Source organism: Schistocerca cancellata, chromosome 6 (assembly GCF_023864275.1).
Source record: "Schistocerca cancellata isolate TAMUIC-IGC-003103 chromosome 6, iqSchCanc2.1, whole genome shotgun sequence".
NCBI classification, from domain to species: domain Eukaryota; kingdom Metazoa; phylum Arthropoda; class Insecta; order Orthoptera; family Acrididae; genus Schistocerca; species Schistocerca cancellata.
Genome location: NC_064631.1, coordinates 93361221 through 93381174, shown reverse-complemented (window position 1 = coordinate 93381174; position 19954 = coordinate 93361221). Strand labels below are relative to the sequence as shown.

At 43.2% G+C, this 19954-nt stretch overlaps 1 protein-coding gene across 11 annotated transcripts in view; it reads left to right on the top strand.

The window, feature by feature from the left end:
- LOC126088583 (titin) overlaps positions 1–19954 on the top strand; it is a 1213778-nt gene that overhangs the window by 455710 nt on the left and 738114 nt on the right. For all 11 annotated transcript variants that reach the window (XR_007519972.1, XR_007519973.1, XR_007519977.1 and 8 more), the window contains exon 3: positions 6417–6584. Coding sequence is in view for 5 of the 11 variants with exons in the window: in XM_049906783.1 (XP_049762740.1) it covers positions 6440–6584 (145 nt within the window). In the remaining 6 variants the exon portion in view is untranslated. The remainder of the gene's footprint in view (positions 1–6416; positions 6585–19954) is intronic.

Below are 19954 nucleotides of genomic sequence, written 5' to 3'. Positions count from 1 at the left end.
AGATTCTGAACAGTGTTGGAGTATGTTTTTCTTTATGGCCATCACTGTATGTGATGAGAAGATTGCAGTCGACACAGTCCCCAACATTGATAAATTTAGTCACCGTCAGCTGTGGCTGACAGCAGCATCGTAATAACGCAGGTCAACAGCTTGCAGTAATAGCTGTCACACTTGCCTGTTACCACCATTACTCAGTGCTTCCCTCCCGTTTTATTCCAGGCATGTGCGTCGTAATGGTACACGATATTATCCGGTTCTCTGCTGGAATTATATGAATGATACTTCTGTAGCTATTTCTGTTTATTTGAAAGTAGGCTTTAAACTCAGCTGCAGTTACTAGGGACGACAGGAGAACGACCAAATGCTTCAGATGGCAAACTGGAGTGGGAGACATAACTATGACTGGGATGAGAACGAAAAACTTCTAGCTGGAAGATATCCCCAACAGAGTAGGTGATAGACTTTTAGGTGGAAGATATACCCAGCAGTGTAGGTGATAGACTGACCCAGGAAGTTCTATGCTGGGTGCCCACAAATAAGAAACGACCGACATGACGACTTAATGGAAAGACATTAGAAAAGATACAGGAACTACGTGGATTCGTGTTGATGGAAAGGTTAACGTACGTGTTTATCCAGCAGTGGCTGTCAACTGAATGATGATGATAATGATGTCCTCGGAATATGATGATGATGATGATGATGATGACGTCCTCGGAATATGATGGTACTAAATGCCGTAACGAATGTGCTGGTTGTAAAACCATCGTGCAATGCATCAAACTACTATTGATTCAACCTACAAGAAACGCTGTAAAAATGCACCGCTCTGATATAAATGAATCACAACTTAATATGATAACCTTATGAGGAAAGTCTACGTTAGTAAAAGAAGAAGGGGCTATTCAAAATGGTTCAAATGGCTCTGAGCACTATGGGACTTAAATTCTGAGGTCATCAGACCCCTAGAACTTAGAACTACTTAAAACTAACTAACCTAAGGACAGCCGGCCGCTGGTGGCCGAGCGGCTCTAGGCGCTTCAGTCTGGAACCGCGCGACCGCTACGGTCGCAGGTTCGAATCCTGCCTCGGGCATGGATGTGTGAGATGTCCTTAGGTTAGTTAGGTTTAAGTAGTTCTAAGTTCTAGGAGACTGATGACCTCAGATGTTAAGTTCCATAGTGCTCAGAGCCATTTGAACCATTTTTTTTAACCTAAGGACATCACACACATCCATGCCCGAGGCAGGATTCGAACCTGCGACCGGAACGGTCGCGCGGTTCCAGACTGTAGCGCCTAGAACCGCTCGACCACACCGGACGGCGAAGGGGCTGTAATACGAGGCTGCCCAAAGGTTTACGCATTGCTAAGATATTACACGCGTTTGACCTCGATATTGTGTGTGTGTACATGAAGCTCTATGTCATAATCAACAAGCATTTCGGGAACTACAACAAAATTGTCTAAATCTGGCACTGAGAGGATACCCAAGAAGAACCCTCGTTAACAAATTATTCAATCGCACACTTACATCAGTCAGATTAACGAAAAACTAAAATTTTTCGCACTTACATGAATTTTTCTTCTTCAGTTCTACGAAGTTCTAAATCACATGAATTTTTCTTCTTCAGTTCTACGAAGTTCTAAATCGAGGTCGCGAGAAAAGATAGAGAAGTTAAGACTTCCTTACTGATTTTGGATCAGGAAGCTTGTATCTCGGTGAGAGAAGAGGTAAAAAGATCACAAGCTGGCTAGGTCTCCTCCAGTCAGTTTGTACATATAGCAAATGCGCCTTCCACTTCTCAAAGCATTTCAACATAACTAGTGAATCAGTGCACGCTTCTTGTTATATTGATTGATAATGTAGGTTATTTGCAAAGTAAAATGTGAATTTAGTTGCAGATTCTGCATGAAACGACCTTACAGGAAACAAATCGTGTATCTGATAAAACGATTTTACAACTTAGTGGTACTCATTCAGATTACTTCATGGACTGTTCCGGCTGTGCGATGAATTTGGGCTTATGGAAACTAGTTTGAAATATTGCACTGTTTTAGTGAGTAGGTGAAAAACGTTTGAAATATGAGAAACACTGTGTTGCCTGTGGTTATTTTTCTGCAATATCCTGCCAGTTGATCGCGAGGTCCGGTGAAACAAAGTCACTCAGCTCAACTACGGAGTGTTATTTTTGCCTTTAAAACACTGAGGGCTCACTATTCGTTTTCGTATCTATTATTAGTTAGTTTGTTTAGGGAGAGAGGAGTTTAAAAATAAAGGAAGAGCACTCATTGTGGAATATTAGCAAGGGAGTCTAAAACATGACAGGAGCCAAATTATGCGTCTGAATTATTGCCAAGCAAATAAAAAGATACCCTAGAGATGCGAGGGACTAGCTAATAAGGAAACTGAACTCTGTGAAGACGAAAAGGCCGACGGAAATGGTACGAATCAAAGACGTTAGCCGGCCGGAGTGAGTGGCCGTGCGGTTCTGGGCGCTACAGTCTGGAGCCGAGCGACCGCTCCGGTCGCAGGTTCGAATCCTGCCTCTGGCATGAATGTGTGTGATATCCTTAGGTTAGTTAGGTTTAATTAGTTCTGAGTTCTAGGCGACTGATGACCTCAGAAGTTAAGTCGCATAGTGCTCAGAGCCATTTGAACCATTTGAGCCAAAGACGTTAAGAATATTGCTGCTGGCGGTGATGAAATTAACGGTACTCTATTCAATGTTTGAAATTCAGTGTGAAAAGTTCTGGTAATCATTAGCTTCGCTCAGTTTCACCTCACTAATCAGGTTTTCGTGCTTGAACTTTCTTCTACTCCTTCTGCGAATTATCATCCCATAGCCTTGATCTTTTTACAAGAAAGTAATGAAGCTACAATAAAAGGCAATGTCTTGAACATCCAACGTTTCGAAACAGACTAAGTGACTGCGAAGTGTTATCAAACCTTTTTTTCGAGCGCCAGGTTCTCGCTGTGTTGGCTGTTTTGTAGGTGCATGTAACGTCTTTTTAAGAATGGCTGGCTGCACAGCTGCAACGCTGCTCGCCACCAGTGCAATCTGTCGGTCGCAAAGTTATTTTATTCGAGCTGTATTGTTTAGTATTAGTGGACGTCATATGACCGCTTAACTCGCGATGCTTATAATTACAGCAATACAAGGAATGGAATCAAATACGGTTCCATTTACACATTTTACGTTTTGTTCGCCAGCGAATCACGCCCTGCTCTTCGCCCCCCGCCCCCCCCAATTACTTGCGTTCTATCACGTCCCTCTTTCTCTGCCTTTCTCTACCATGTCTTGTAGTGCACTAATGCCAGCACCTACAGTTTTAGTCTACCTGCCTGTAATACGTCCTTGTTATTCTACTTTTCAGAAACGAATATGACCTGGTTTTTTTCTGTTGTAGCTACAATTGTTTCACTGTGTACGAGTAATTGTTTGGAGGAGTTCGTTTCCATATTACGTGAAAGACGTTTTGTAACGTATGTAAAATATGTAATGTTATGAACAATATGTAACGTTATGTAGAATATGTAGAAACATTAACACCCCCACCCCATGTACTTAAAAGAATCGAACACCCGTGTATAAAACCGCTTTTGACATTTGATTTCTTTACAAAATAGTTAATGAGTTAAATATTTTATGTGAAGCAAGTAAAACCTTAATGTTTATGACGGCATATCATCGTGAGTTATACCATCGCAAGTGATACACATAGTTCCTATCTCCAGTACTTGACTTACTGTATAAAACTTAACATAAGATTACACGAGGTGTGGCTATGAAATAACGGAACTTCTGCTGGAAAATATTTTGTTTCGGAAACATACATATTTAGTTATTGTCACCTCCAGTATACTTCCCTCCTGTGTTCCTAAAACGCTGCATGCGAATTTTCCGTTGGTGGAAACAGTGCTGGAAGTCTTCCTTTGTGCTGCTTTTTCTTTCACTGCTAAAATCTTGTTGCTTTTAATGCAGATTTGACCTTGGGGAACAGCTAAAAGTCACATGGTGCTTGGTCAGACGAATAAGGGGGGTGGTTTAACACTGGGACGCTGTGCCTCGCTAGAAACCTCTTAACGGAGAATGCGTTGTCCTGTTACAGAACCCATCACATGTCTCGGAACGGTTTTTAATTTTCTCACACAGCTGAGCAAGAACGTTAAATCTTAATCTGGATTATAAAGATAAGTAAAATGAATGAGTCCCCATGTTATAGTAGTGATTGGTCCAGTAGACTATTTGCCCACAGTAAATAGAGATTGAGCGCATCGTTCATTGTAATTAACTCGAACTGACATTCGACGAAATCACATTCTTAATATAAGAATTACACAGCGTGTATTTTACTGAGTGGCTGTGTTTGTGTGTATCTATTAGAGGGACAACAAATAGATCGCATATATGACCGTTTTATTTCATCTGACATTACCTAGAGTGCTTCTATTTTGAGCATTGCCGTCTACCTGATCGTACTTTTGACCATGTAAACTTACTGTAATTGATTATTTTAGACCCCGGTCACAGCCTTCGATTAGATACCGACATAGAAATTATCTCAGTAACGTGTTAGCTTTTACTTTTATTGGAATGAGTAGTTTTTTTAATTGATTAGCATATATTTTACACTATTGGCAACCTTGTATCAATTAGGTTTCACACCATTTTTTCGGTCCCTTACCATTTCTTTCGTGGTGTTAGGAACGAAGTTGTCTAAGTAAATTACGCCACTGTTACTTTAATATGATGACAGTACAGAATTTTGCAAACGTAATTCTCGTCTACCTTGCCCCCCGTTCACTACTAGAAAACAGTGAAGTTTACCTAACATATGTCTGATTGGCAATGCATATGTTCTCCTTTTTATAGTTCTGTATTTAATAAAAAATAAATAAAAAACACAATGTTCCATGCCTGTATTATTACCCATTAGAATAACGGCTTGTCGCTAAAGCTTTTATATATTCCCATTTTTAATACCTGGCATTAACCTATCAAACGATTGTTGTTATACAGCTTCATTTGTATTTAGTGATACCACATAAATGGTTAATGTCCAGAGTGATGGCATTTTAACGGAAAAGACTAAAAATATAATTAGTTCATTAAAATTACCCACTACGCAATATGGTTATAATAGAATTGTCTTGCATAATAACTCATAAATCACTGTTGTTGCATTGGTTGTTTATGTATGGTATGTTGTATTCAGGGCCTGAAGTCAACATCGAAACTAGTCGCCAATAAAACCAACATCTTAAACAGCTGGAGGAATTTCGTCATTTTTTAACATTAAAGTAGTAATGTTGATTAATAGCTTGACCTTCAGGAACCCAGAGAAGATACACAATTCCATGAATATTGAAAAAAAAATATTTATCGCTTTGAATTTTAGTTTTCTCATTCGTGCTTTACTCGCTCTATGAGAAGTTGGGCTTTTCCAAAGCATGGATTGGCGCTTTATTTCTGGATCATAAATGAAACACAAAGATTGGTCACGAGTTATCACTGTTTCCAAGAAATTATTCAAAGCGCCAGTACAAACATTTTGACGAGCTTCTTTTTGTTCGACTGAGGGAATTTTCGGCACCAGTTTCGCACCTACCTTTCGCATGTAAAACTGGTCATGTAAATTTTTATTTACACATTTTCGTGAATTCCAGCAGTTTCAGCAAACGATCGAATGCTCAACCGAATCAGAGTACCTATTTTTTCAATATTTTCATCGGTTCTTGATTTTGAAGAGCGCCCCGGCTGTCTTCTCAGCATCTTGGGAACGCTTGAACCGCGCAGATACTCGCGTACGTGATCAACAGTCTTCGCCATACACTTCTTTTAGTAAAAGATAGGTTTCACTAGCAGTTTTTCCAAGTTTCATGTGAAACTTCACCACAATTCGTTGTTCTATGATTAATTTATAATTTTTTCCGGCAAAAGAAAATAACAGCTCATGAGCAAATGAAGGCCACGGCCACTCTGGTCCGTCTACAGACACCGGAGATGCCGTATTCGACTGAGAACCCTTCACGCTTCACGGCTATTGGCCGTGCAGCTTTGTCGCGTGCGTTTTTACTGTGTTATAGTATTAATCCCATTATTTTATAGCCTCGCCTGGTAGATCTTAATAAGTATATTATGAAAGCATTTCAGATTTTTCGATTTAATAATGTGAAATACTGTGAAATTATGTGAAACACTGAAAATCAAATTCTTGTCGACCCCGGAAGACGTTAGACAGGCGACCATAAACAGGAATCGGTGACCGTTGTAGGCTTTTATTAATATAGATTCATGGTTAGATGTTTGTGAGAGAGCCTTAGGTTCCAAATTTAGCAGGATAAATAAATAAACTATACCTGTACCACAATTTGTGGAGACTGAGGACTGAGGAGAGCGATTCTCGTGTTGCAGTCAAGCCCGAGTACGTGAAGGCGATGCTGCGCAACGGCACGGAGCTGCCCGACGGACGAGAGATCGGGCCCTACACGGAGGGCGACGAGCTGACGCTGGTGTGCGAGTCTGGCGGCGGGAAGCCCATTCCGGCCGTCTCCTGGTGGAACGGCACACAGCGCATCCCAGGTCAGTCTCCTCTCTACCAGCTCGCTCTGTTCATCCACGAGACCCAGAAGGTGGTACCAGGGACGTTCAGTAAGTCATGCAACACTTTTTTTTGCTGAAAGTAGATTGTTTTTTTTTTCAGGATTTCAGTACACCATATCATTCCCTACATTTTTGGCTACAAAACTCTTATTTTTCAACATAACGCCCGTTCAGTGTGACGGCCTGACTCATCTTACTGGCTGGGCCTGTGTGCCGCCTTGCTACCATTCTACTGGTTGAAGTCGGAGCCTGTGACGATGTTCGATAAAGAAATTGCCGCGATCAGTCTCGTAACGCACAAACAATCCCGCACAGACGGTCCTCCCTTGATTTTTGTGGTCTTTCATGAGTTGGCGAGAAACCCATCAGACACACACCTTACGAGGGAACCTCCCCATCGCACCCCCCTCAGATTTAGATATAAGTTGGCACACTGGATACGCCTTGAAAAACTGAACACAGATCAATCGATAAAACAGGAAGAAGTTGTGTGGAACTATGAAAAAATAAGCAAAATATACAAACTGAGTAGTCCATGCGCAAGATAGGCAACAACAAGGTATTAGAGCTCAGGAGCGCCGTGGTCCCGTGGTTAGCGTGAGCAGCTGCGGAGCGAGAGGTTTTTGGTTCAAGTCTTCCCTCCAGTGAAAATTTTAATTTCTTTATTTTCGCAAGTTATGATCTGTCCGTTCGTTCATTGACGTCTCTGTTCACTGTAATAAGTTTAGTGTCTGTATTTTGCGACCGCACCGGTAAACCGTGCGATTAGTAGACGAAAGGACGTGCCTCTCCAATGGGAACCGAAAACATTTGATCGCAAGGTCATAGGTAAACCGACTCCTCCACAGCAAAACGCGTCTGATATATTCTATACGACACTGGTGACGGCATGTGCGCCACATGACAGGAATATGTTACTGGCCCACGTAACTTGTACACTTGGCGAACGGGTAAAAGGATTCTTCTACCTTACCCGATTTCGGTTTTCTTGTGGATGTGATAATCACTCCCAAAAAAGTGTTGAAAACATAAGAGTTTATCACATAAACTGAAAAAAAATTAAAGTTTTTACTGGAGGGAAGACTTGAACCAAGGACCTCTCGGGCCGCAGGTGCTCACGCTAACCACGAGACCACGGCGCTTGTGAGCTCAAATTAGCCTTGATATTGCCTACCTTGCACATGGACTACTCAGTTTGTATATTTTGCTTATTTTTTGCATAGTTCCACACAACTTCTTCCTGTTTTCTCGATTGATCTGTGTACAGTTTTTCAAGGCCTATCCACTGTGCCAACTTATAACTAAATCTGAGGGGGGGTGCGATGGGGAGGTTCTCTTGTTAGTACCCCTGCCGGTGGACGAGTGTGTTAGTACTACCAACAGATACATTCAGTCGAGCAGCGAGTTTTCTGATCGTTATCCGTCTCTCACCTCGAATGAGAGCGTCCGCACGTTTCACAGTCGGCACGCAGTTTGCGCGATCTTATTGCGATGATGACAGGCGCCCCGTCCAATGACTCACTGTGCTTTTGTTCACTGCCGAGTCTCCTCCGACATTCTGCAGACACCTTGAATATGTCAGATGTTCTGGTTTTGCATTAAAAAAACTCAAGTGACAACTGTCTGCTAGGATCGTACATCTTATCGGAAATTCATGAAACTATAGGGGCTGATGTTGGTATATTCCACGATATCCCGCAACAAATTCTGCATTTTTTTCAACCGAAATTGACTAAAAATGTGTTGCATTACTTATTGAACGTCCCTCGTTGTACTTAACCATGTTCAGGAGAATGTCCTGTTCCCTGACTTTCCGAACGCGTTCGGTGCTGTCGCCTGATGAACAAAACAAGAGCGTACAGAAAATTGGACGATGGTTGTGACAGGATTGAATAGTTCCTAGCTACTAGTAAACATCATATCATTCATAACTGACAAGGAGATCACACGACACTCAGATTTTTGTATATCTGGTTATTTATGATACGTGACGTTCAGTATTCGAATATCACTCAACCACAGCAGTTCGATACAATTCTCAAATTTCTGAAGAAAGTCGACTCAGAAGTTTTCCGAGCTTCTTTACCACCCTATAGCAAGATCATTTCTTTACCGGGTCTCGTGACACTGTGGTAAACTGCTTGCCTCCCACATGAATGGTCTGGGGTTGATTCCTGACCGCGGCAAATTTTAAAACAAAGTTGCACGTTCTACGAGCATTTGTGTGAAGAGTAAAATACATAGAGATGAAAAATATTTCATATGTTATGTTTCTTAAAACTGTCCTTATTAAGAATCTTTTATAAAAGATCGCAAATTAACAATTTATATTTGCAATGCAAACTTGATTTTTGCGGGCAATGTGTAATTAGAAATAAGGAGACGTGCATTTTTCATAAAAATTACAAATAGATATGTGGTAGTTAGCATATATCTGATGAATATTACATTGAAATGGCGAGAGCTCGTCCTCGCAACTCAGAGATAGAAAAGGTTAATATGATTTTAGTAAACTGCAGGAGCATCCGAGGAAAGATCACGGAATTAGTGTCGCATATAGAAGTGAACAGCAACGAAATCCTAAGTTCATGTTGGAATATTTATGTTAATGATTGGTTCGTCTAGTGGTGGCGGCGTATTTATTGCACTAAAGAACCGTATAATATCTAGTGAGGTTATCATGGATTCCGAATGTGCATTGATCTGGTGAAGTTAAGCAACAAAGATAGGTCCAAACTGGTCATCGGATGATTTAATAGACCGCCTGGGTCAGGAGATATAGCGGTGTACCATTCCAGAGAGAACATGCAGAATATCACTAATAACTTTCCTGTTCATGCCGTTCTAATAGACCGTGACTTCAGTTTACCAGGTATAGATGGGGAGAGCTGGTTCCAGAGACAGCGATTCGCGTGACATTATTCTGACTGTCTTGTCCGAAAATAAGTTCGAGTACAAGAGGACACTATCAGTGAGCATAAGGCAGTGACTGCATCTAAGACTACGTGTATTATAAGGAATATTAAGAAACGTGAGGAAATATTTTTTCTTAGCAAGAAGGACAGGAACTGCTGAGTATCTGCGCGGAGTGGTCGCGTCAGGAAGTGCTGAGTAGCTGCGCGGAGTGGTCGCGTGGTTAGAGCGCGGACCCTCCCGCCGTAGGTTCGAGTCCTCCTTTGGCCATGGGTGTGTGTGTTGTCCTTCGCGTAAGTTAGTTTAACTATTGTGTTAGGCTAGGGACCGATGACCTTAGCAATTTGGTCCCTTAGGAATTCACAAACATTTGAACATAACTGCTGGGTATCTGAGTAGTGAACATCAAATATTCAGTGCTGCCGACGAAGATTTGAAAAACAAATGGAAAAAAATTCAAAAGACTCTTTCAATACACCGTAGAAAAGTACGTTCCGAGCAAGCTTTTAAGGGATAGGAAAGACCCACCGTGGTTTAGTAACCATGTTAGAAACCTGCTATGTAAACAAAGAGAAATTCATCGTAGATTAAAGAGAAGTCAAAACCTAGGTGAAAACAAAATCTGAACGAAGCGAAAACAAGCGTTAAGCGACGTTGAATGTAAAATTCTATCAACCGACCTGACTAAAACCACTAAGAGGTTTGGGTCTTACGTAACATTAGAAAGCGGATACAAATCATCGGTTCAGTCACTCAGGGACCATTCTGGCACCGAAAAAATTCTGAATTTTGTCTTCCGAAATTGTTTCAAACAGTAAGATCGTATTACGGTTCCCTCCTTTCAGTCATCGTACTAACATCGAAATGGCAGATGTTGAGATAATTGATCGCGGAATAGAAAAGCAACTGAAATCGCGTTGTAGTGGAAATGCATCCGAGTCAGGTGAGATACCTGCAACTTGTAAGATGCTACAGAAATTATGCGAAAGGACTTGCGTCCCTACCAGCAGCAGTTTATCCTAGGTCATTGGGGAATGAAGCGTACCTAGCGACTGGGAAAAAAATTCAGGTCATTCCCGTTTTCAGTATGGGTAGTAGGACAGATGCACATGATTATAGACGTATATCGCTGATGCCAATCTGTTGTAGAATGTTGGAACATGCTTTATGTGTCGGCCGGGGTGGCCGAGCGGTTGTAGGCGCTACAGTCTGGAACCGCGCGACCGCTACGGTCGCAGGTTCGAATCCTGCCTCGGGCATGGATGTGTGTGATGTCCTTAGCTTAGTTAGGTTTAAGTAGTTCTAAGTAGTAGGGGACTGATGACCACAGCAGCTAAGTCCTATAGTGCTCAGAGCCATTTTTTTTTTACTTTATGCTCACGTATTGTGACGTTTTCCGAGAGCGAAAATCTCCTCCATACAGGCAACACGGATTCCACGAACAGAGATCTTGCGAAACTCAGCTCGCTCTGTCCTCGCTCAGTTCCTCCGTGAGATTCAAAGTGCTGAAGATACCAGCGCTCAGTCTGATACCGCTTTGGTAGACTACGGGAAGGCATTTGACACCATCCCGTACTGCCGTTTAATGAAAAAAAATTCTAGTTTACTGAGTGTCTGGCCAGATTTGTGTCTGGATTCAAGACTTCCTCCCAGAGAGAACTCATGTAACTCTTAACTGAACAAAATCGACAGATATAAAGGTTATTTCAGGCGTACCACAAAGAAGTTGTGTTAGTACCGTTACCGTCTATAAAGGATGTAACAGAAAATATTGGAGGCTCCAAAAGACTATTCGTAGACGATTTTGTCGTCTGCAAGAAGGTAGTAACACCAGGAGACTAGCTATGAGCAAAAGGATCTGCAGAGGTTTGATGGATGGTACAAGGACAGGCAGTTGACACTGAATGGAACACGTTGCCCATGTATAGGAGAAATATGAGAAGAAATCCACTACTATAAAATTACACTATTGATGAAAGGTGCTGGAAACAGTATTTCCCGTAAAATGTTTAGGAGTAACCAGCCGGAGCGACTTTAAGTGTTATGACGACAAAGAGCAAATAGTAGGAAAAGCAGATGCTAGACTGATGTGCATACGAGGAGTCTTAAGGGAAACGTAATTCATCGATTTGTTCTACCGATTCTTGAGTGTTAGTGATCGGTCTGGAGTCCTTACCAGGTAGGACTGCCAGAAGAACTAGAGAAGATCCAACGAAGAGCGCTGCGTTTTCGTTTAGTCAGCTCGACAGCGTTGCAGAGGTGCTCAACGAACTTCAGTGGGAGACGCAACAACAGAGGCTTGAGCATCGCGGAGTGGCTTACACTCGAAATTCCGTGAAAATACGTTCCGGGAAAAGTCGGAAAACATATTTCTTCTTCCCGCATACGTCTCATGAAATGACCACAACGAGGAAATTCGCGAAATTAGAGCTGATACAGAGATGTACCCACACTCATTCTTCCCACGCTCCATTCGCGAATGGAACAAAGAAGTGGGGGTCAGATAGTTGTACGAAAACTACCCTCAGCCACACACCTTGACGTGACTTGCGTAGGACTGCTTGTAGATGTAGATTATTGAAACTAAAAGGGAAAAAATCTAAAAAATTACGAGCGAATCGAGACTCGAAGCAACAATTACCAGTTTCGAAGACTACCGGTTTTCTTTTCAGCTTTATCTGTTTTACGCTTCACGGAAATGCTCCTAGAATACTTTTCTGCGCTAGCCAGGAATCGACCCGAGGTCGCCCACGTGGCAGATGAACACTCTACGACAGAGCCACGCTGCCTGTCGAAAAAGACCACCTTGTTTTTGGATAGTTAAGTCATTTGGAAAACTGAAACTCAGTTATCTCGAGAATTTTTGAGAGTTGCATTGAACTGTTTTGGGATATTGATATTTGAGTTCTGAGCTTCATGTACCATAAATATAATAAATCTCTAAAGTTCGATTGCTGTGTGTCCTCCTTGTGAGACACATCTTCAGGCGTTCAAGGTGCTTCGGACGTGCCTCAAGAGTGTGTTGAAGGATCACTGGTGTTCGCGATGTGCATAAATGCACAGAATACATTAATGATATAGTGGATAACGTGGGAAGCTCCTGGAGTCTCTTCCCTGATGACGCTGCTGCACACTGGTATACAGGATAGGGAATAGCATCCTTATTATACGATCAAAGAAGGATAGGCAACTTCGAATCGAGCAAAATTTTCCAAATAAGCACAGGTTGGAAATTTACCGTCGTGGAGTTTCGTTTTCTTCACAGCTTGTTCATTATACAGATTGACTGGCGTCGTGGATACAATACAGCCCGGTCTCACTTCCTTCTCAGGTATTGCTTCTCTCTCATGTGGTTCAATTCTTACAATTTCGGTTCAACTTGCAGATTACCTTCCCGTCAAACGACAATGCGGTTGGATTCAGAATTTCAAAGAGTGTGTTCCAGACAACGTCAAAAACGTTCTCTACATCATAAGTACTGTAAAGTGGATTTTCCATTATTCAATCTAAGTCGTGGGGCCAGTATTGTCTCGCGCGTTCCTATGTTTCTCCAGAACCCAAATTGAACGTCTGTGAGTTAGGCTTCTACAACTTTTTGCATCCATCTGAAACTAATTCAAGCCAAAAATACTCATATTCTGCCACCATGATTTATGACTTCCTTTAATTTCAAGAAAGGCCTGATATTTCTATACACTTGTCGTGACACACGCTTAGGAAAAAAAAATGACACTGTCCACGAAGAAGAAGCGACTTATTGTTTTAAAAATAATCACACGAGGAGTTCAGAATGCACTTTGAAATGCTCAGGTCATTGTATCGTAAAAAAGTAAATATTAAAAGTACTTATCAGTCACTTAATCATCTTCTCGTCTGGTCTAGGTCACTCTGGTGCAGATCACGCTCGACGTCTTGTGAAATTGTTTGGTCCTCAGCGAACATCACGGTGTTTGTCCAGTTATCTGGTGCTACTTTAATGCCTCGTTTGACATTGATTTTCTGTTGCATAACTTTTCCTCGTGAAACTTTTCGAGCAAGAGATTGTCCGCATTGTTTTTAAATTCCTCCACATACAGTTGCCAATACGAACATTACTCCACGTAATGTTTTATTGAAAGAGGTTGTCGTCCACAACCGTGTTAAATACTGGTGACGATATGTAGAAGAATCTCAGAACAAGTAGGTGATCTGCCTCTACAATGTCTTAGAGTTGTGGTACCTGATCCCCTCCTATATATAGCCCTGTCACGTCGAAACACAGCGACGCGACCAATCGGTAAAGGCTAGAGGTTACGGTCCAGCCCGCGCATACCGGGAGTCCTGCTGTAGAGGACGAGCCGGCACTTAGTGGAACGCGAACAGACGACAAGCGTCCGGTGAGGATCAGGCAGTGGCGAAGGCGGTCAGCCGAGATGGGCAGCCGTTTGCGGAAGGGCGGCAGCGGCGACGACCAAGTTGTCCCTGCCCCGCGCCGCATTCCTGCTCGCAAGTTGGCCGCCGCGCCCTCTCAAGAAATTTCATTAACGGCCGGCATCGAACGCCGCCGCCCCCTATATATCGGGAGCACCTAATTCAGGCCCCGGCAGCATTACCGCGTGCCGGCATTCCTGCGCTCCCTGCAGCCCGCCACCTCCTAGACCCCATCTGGCTCCGTCAGTGGGACCGTCGAGGTGAGTTGAGCCTGGCAGCGCCGCAATTGGCCGTTTAGACTACTGACACGCGCCACTGAACGATACAAAGCACACGAAAATGTGACGATGCCGTTTGGTACACCTTCTTCTACCTTGGTCAGCAATAGTACCTCTGACGCAGCTGAGCAATATTTACATTTACATTTATACTCCGCAAGCCACCCAACGGTGTGTGGCGGAGGGCACTTTACGTGCCACTGTCATTACCTCCCTTTCCTGTTCCAGTCGCGTATGGTTCGCGGGAAGAACGACTGTCTGAAAGCCTCTGTGCGCGCTCTAATCTCTCTAATTTTACATTCGTGATCTCCTCGGGAGGTATAAGTAGGGGGAAGCAATATATTCGATACCTCATCCAGAAACGCACCCTCTCGAAACCTGGCGAGCAAGCTACACCGCGATGCAGAGCGCCTCTCTTGCAGTCTGCCACTTGAGTTTGTTAAACATCTCCGTAACGCTATCACGGTTACCAAATAACCCTGTGACGAAACGCGCCGCTCTTCTTTGGATCTTCTCTATCTCCTCCGTCAACCCGATCTGGTGCGGATCCCACACTGATGAGCAATACTCAAGTATAGGTCGAACGAGTGTTTTGTAAGCCACCTCCTTTGTTGATAGACTACATTTTCTAAGGACTCTCCCAATGAATCTCAACCTGGTACCCGCCTCACCAACAATTAATTTTATATGATCATTCCACTTCAAATCGTTCCGCACGCATACTCCCAGACATTTTACAGAAGTAACTGCTACCAGTGTTTGTTCCGCTATCATATAATCATACAATAAAGGATCCTTCTTTCTATGTATTCTCAATACATTACATTTGTCTATGTTAAGGGTCAGTTGCCACTCCCTGCACCAAGTGCCTATCCGCTGCAGATCTTCCTGCATTTCGCTACAATTTTCTAATGCTGCAACTTCTCTGTATACTACAGCATCATCCGCGAAAAGCCGCATGGAACTTCCGACACTATCTACTAGGTCATTTATATATATTGTGAAAAGCAATGGTCCCATAACACTCCCCTGTGGCACGCCAGAGGTTACTTTAACGTCTGTAGACGTCTCTCCGTTGATAACAACATGCTGTGTTCTGTTTGCTAAAAACTCTACAATCCAGCCACACAGCTGGTCTGATATTCCGTAGGCTCTTACTTTGTTTATAAGGCGACAGTGCGGAACTGTATCGAACGCCTTCCGGAAGTCAAGAAAAATAGCATCTACCTGGGAGCCTGTATCTAATATTTTCTGGGTCTCATGAACAAATAGAGCGAGTTGGGTCTCACACGATCGCTGTTTCCGGAATCCATGTTGATTCCTACATAGTAGATTCTGAGTTTCCAAAAACGATATGATACTCGAGCAAAAAACATGTTCTAAAATTCTACAACAGATCGACGTCAGAGATATAGGTCTATAGTTTTGCGCATCTGCTCGACGACCCTTCTTGAAGACTGGGACTACCTGTGCTCTTTTCCAATCATTTGGAACCTTCCGTTCCTCTAGAGACTTGCGGTACACGGCTGTTAGAAGGGGGGCAAGTTCTTTCGCGTACTCTGTGTAGAATCGAATTGGTATCCCGTCAGGTCCAGTGGACTTTCCTCTGTTGAGTGATTCCAGTCGAACTGAGCTTGAATCAGGTGCATCATTCCATACTGCTCCAACTCTCGGTTCTGTTGGGCATGTTTTCTTCCCTGCTGTCCAAATGTGTATGAAATCTTCTGTTCAAATATGTGTGAAATCTTATGGGACTTAACTGCTAAGGTCATCAGTCCCTAAGCTTACATACTACTTAACCTAAATTATCATAAAGGCAAACACACACACACCCATGCCCGAGGGATGACTCGAACCTAAGCCGGAACCAGCCGCACAGTCCATGACTGCAGCGCCCCAGACCGCTCGGCTAATCCCGCGCGGCCCTGCTGTCCGGCAGTACACTTAACAGTATAGCTATACATCACAGGCATTGGAAATAACATTAATTTCAGTTAAAATTTATGGTACACTTTGTACATTCACACACTCAAAACAGTTCATTAATCAGAACTTCTCACGCTGGATCCTTTGTGTCTTACATAACTGGATACCCTCTTCTTGCAGAAACCGGTCAATACCGACGTAGTCCGTTGTGATCCGCTGTCGAAACAGGTCAGTCATAGACTTAGGTTAGGGAATTCCTGCTCTGATCAAGGCCTTAAGAAACTTTCGGCTTTGTCTGTCATAGCGTGAACACCCTAGTATTACACGGTTGAGGTCTGTAATCAAACCTGGGTGGAGTTCGCGATACGGAGGTGGCTGAACTTTCATCCTATAAAGGTGTGAAGGATAACAGCCCTGACCCAGGCACGTTATGGTAGTGGTATGACGTCACCAGTGAGACTTCTGCCACGAAACCGTTCGCGGCCCGTCGGATTCCAGTAGCTGGCAGCCAGGACGCCGGAAGTTTGTAATGTTGTCAGGCTGCTTGATAACTTCAATCGCATCTCGCATTAGAGTGTCCACGACGCTTTTACCAATACACAGGCTTTCTGGAAGTAAGAGTTGAGAGTCAAGAATGCTTCCATAACATCGTACTGGGCTGTATTAATCTAAACTTTTGAGAGCCAGTCAGTCGCTCAAAACGTTTTCGAGCCAGTCATACCTTTTTACTATATACTCGTAATTCCAGAAAAAAATGGCGGTGTACCAAATTAAACGTCTGCCAGACTGGTTATGCACGCCAAATCCTGGCACAGTTTAAAGATTTCAGATAGGTGTTACATAGAAATTACCTTATATGTATATGCTACTATGAGGCATCAACTAGAAACACAAACTGACGGCAGTAAATTAGTTATTTATGGAAGGCTTCAGTTTATATTAATTTATGGACACTAGAGCCGCACTCTTCACCTTGCCAGTGAAAAAAAAAAAAAAAAAACTGACAAGAGACGTACTAGAGATCATTAATCAGGTTGAAGCCTAAACGAAAACGCATCGGAGATGGCAGTGTCAGTCCTTAGCAATCATACGTAAAAATTTCTTTTCGCTGCGGAGAGTAGAGTACATTCGGTTGAACTTAACCTTGAACACAAGGAGTGGTTCTTTACGTGTTCAACCAATCACTTGGCCTCTGGAAAAACTTATTGCACAGTTTCAGTCTTTTTCCTCCTCCAAGGATCCTCTTTCTTGCCTTCAAAGATTAAATAATACTATTACTCACAGGTACTACTTCCATCTAACTTTTTTTTTTATCCCAGGTGCAGGAAACCTCTATACGTCATCTTCCTACCTTCAAGGTCGGACTTTGCCGTTCGGATCCAATAATCTACCACCCTACCATCCTAGGTCGTCAAGGAGCCCATGTGCATTGTTGAATTCCCATCTGTGGACAAAGTATACCACACAATTAACAAAATGCTGATCGAGTTAGGGGGAATACCAAATGGGATGAGGGGTGAATGGGAATTTGGTTTGAGGAGGGAGGCGTGATAGGGTTTCAATGCCAGCCTTGGTACAAATTTTCATTCTTCGCTTCAGTTTGCATATATATATAGTGTCTCCCAAAATTCTGCGGTTCTGTGGAGCCCCTGTGCCGTCGTCTACTACGCCTTGGTAGGATATCTAACATTCTCAGTGTATCCTGCTACAAAGAGTATTGGTTACCAGGAGTTTTCTTTCACTGTGGAAGAGAGATCTGGAAATAAACTGAGACGACAAAAGCCATGGGATAGCGACATGCCCCTATGCAGATGGAGGTAATATCGCGTACACAAGGTATAAAGGGGCAGTGTATTGGTGGAGCTCTCATTTGTACTAAGTTGATTCATGTGAAAAGTTTATTACATGATTACGGCCGCGCGACGGGAATTAACAGCGTTTGAACGCGGAATGGTAGTTGGAGCTAGATGCGTGGGACATTATATTTCGGATATAGTTATGGAATTCAGAATTCTAAGATCCATAGTGTCAGGGATGTGCTGAGAATACCAAATCTGAGGCATTACCTTTCACCATCTACAACGCAGTGGCCGACGAACTTCACTTAACGACCGAGAGCAGCGGCGTTCGCTTAGACTTGCCAGTGCTAACAGACAAGCAACAATGCGTTAAATAACCGCAGAAATCAATATGGGACGTACGACGGACGTATCCGTTGGTCCACTGCGGCGAAATTTGGCGCTAATGGGCAATGGCAGCAGACGACCGACACGAGTGCCTTTTCTAACATACAGCATCGCCTACAGCGCCTCTCCTTGGCTCGTGGCCATATCGGTTGAACATCAGACGACTGGGGAACTGTGGCCTCGTCAGATAAGTCTCGATTTCAGTTGGTAAGAGCTGATGATAGGTTTCGAGCGTCGCGCAGATACCACGAAGCCATGAACACAACTTGTGAACAAGGCACTGTGTAAGCTGGTGATGGCTCCATAATGGAATGGGTCCTCTGGTCCAACTGACCCGATCATTCACTGGGAATGGCTACGTTCGGCTACTTGGAGACCATTTTCAGGCATCCATGGATTTTATGTCCTCGAAGAACTACTGAATTTTTGTGGATGACAATGCACCATGTGACCGGGCCACAATTGTTTGCGTTTGATGTGAAGAACATTCTGAACAGTTCGAGCGAATTATTTGACCACACAGATCGCCCGACATTTATCTCGGGACGTAGTCGAGAGGTCAGTTCGTGCACAAAATCCTCCATCTGCAATTGCGCAATTGTGGACGGCTATAGAGTCAGCATGACTGAATATTTCTGCTGGGGACTTCGAGCGACTTGTTGAGTCCACGTCACGTCGAGTTGTTGCACTACGTCTGGAAAAAGGAGGTCCAACGCGGTATTATGATATATCCTATGGCTATTGTCACCTCAGTGTATTACACACTTGTTTCCAAACAACACTTTACTTTATCAGAGTACAATAAGAGGAATTTCAATGTATTAGATATGGCAAAAGGCACATTGTTTACGAATTGTAGAAGGCAATAGTACCATGGCAGCCTAGATTCGTCTGATCACAACGTTAAGTGGCGGGACATCAGCCACCATTACAGCAGAACTGCTTTTGGCGGTTTGCTTTCCTTAGGTCTCACGGTACAGCATCCGCTGCTGCTATACGGTTGGCTTCTTTCTCACGCTTCCTTTCCTAACACTGATTTTGCACAACGGATAGAGTAAGTTACCTTGGCATAACTGTAAATAAGTTCTCAAAATTTATTTTCTTTAATGTGTAGAACCGTAGCTTTTGGTGTCAGTGGAAAGATTGCTTTTCAGGACCACAGCTGCTGCGAACTGTATTTCAGTAAGGAGGTATCAGACGCGACTGGGCGAGTAATGAGTTTTGAATTCATCGCATCAAGCGTATTTCGGGAATAATCTACGACTGAACGCATATCGGCACTGATACGATCTAAGCACTGGTTGACGACGTACTTGACAGCATATGTTAGGGTGCTCAACGGCGAGGCGTGCATACCAAGAGTTCACCGTGGGATGCGTTTTGGCATGATTTACTGGAGAGAAGACGTAAGTGGGAGTCCTGAGAGACCAATGAAACAGGATTTCGTGGGAACAGTTTTAATGGGTTTTTGTAGGGAAGTAAGCTTCAGTCTGCAAGTGAAGATTAGCGAGAGATAACTACGAATTGGCGGTCGTTCGTTGTTTACTGTTTGAAGTTGCGCTGTTGTCAGAGCAAAGATACTGTCAAAAGTAGACCTGGAGAGAAGATGGAGCGGTTTTTCAGTGGCCACAAGATA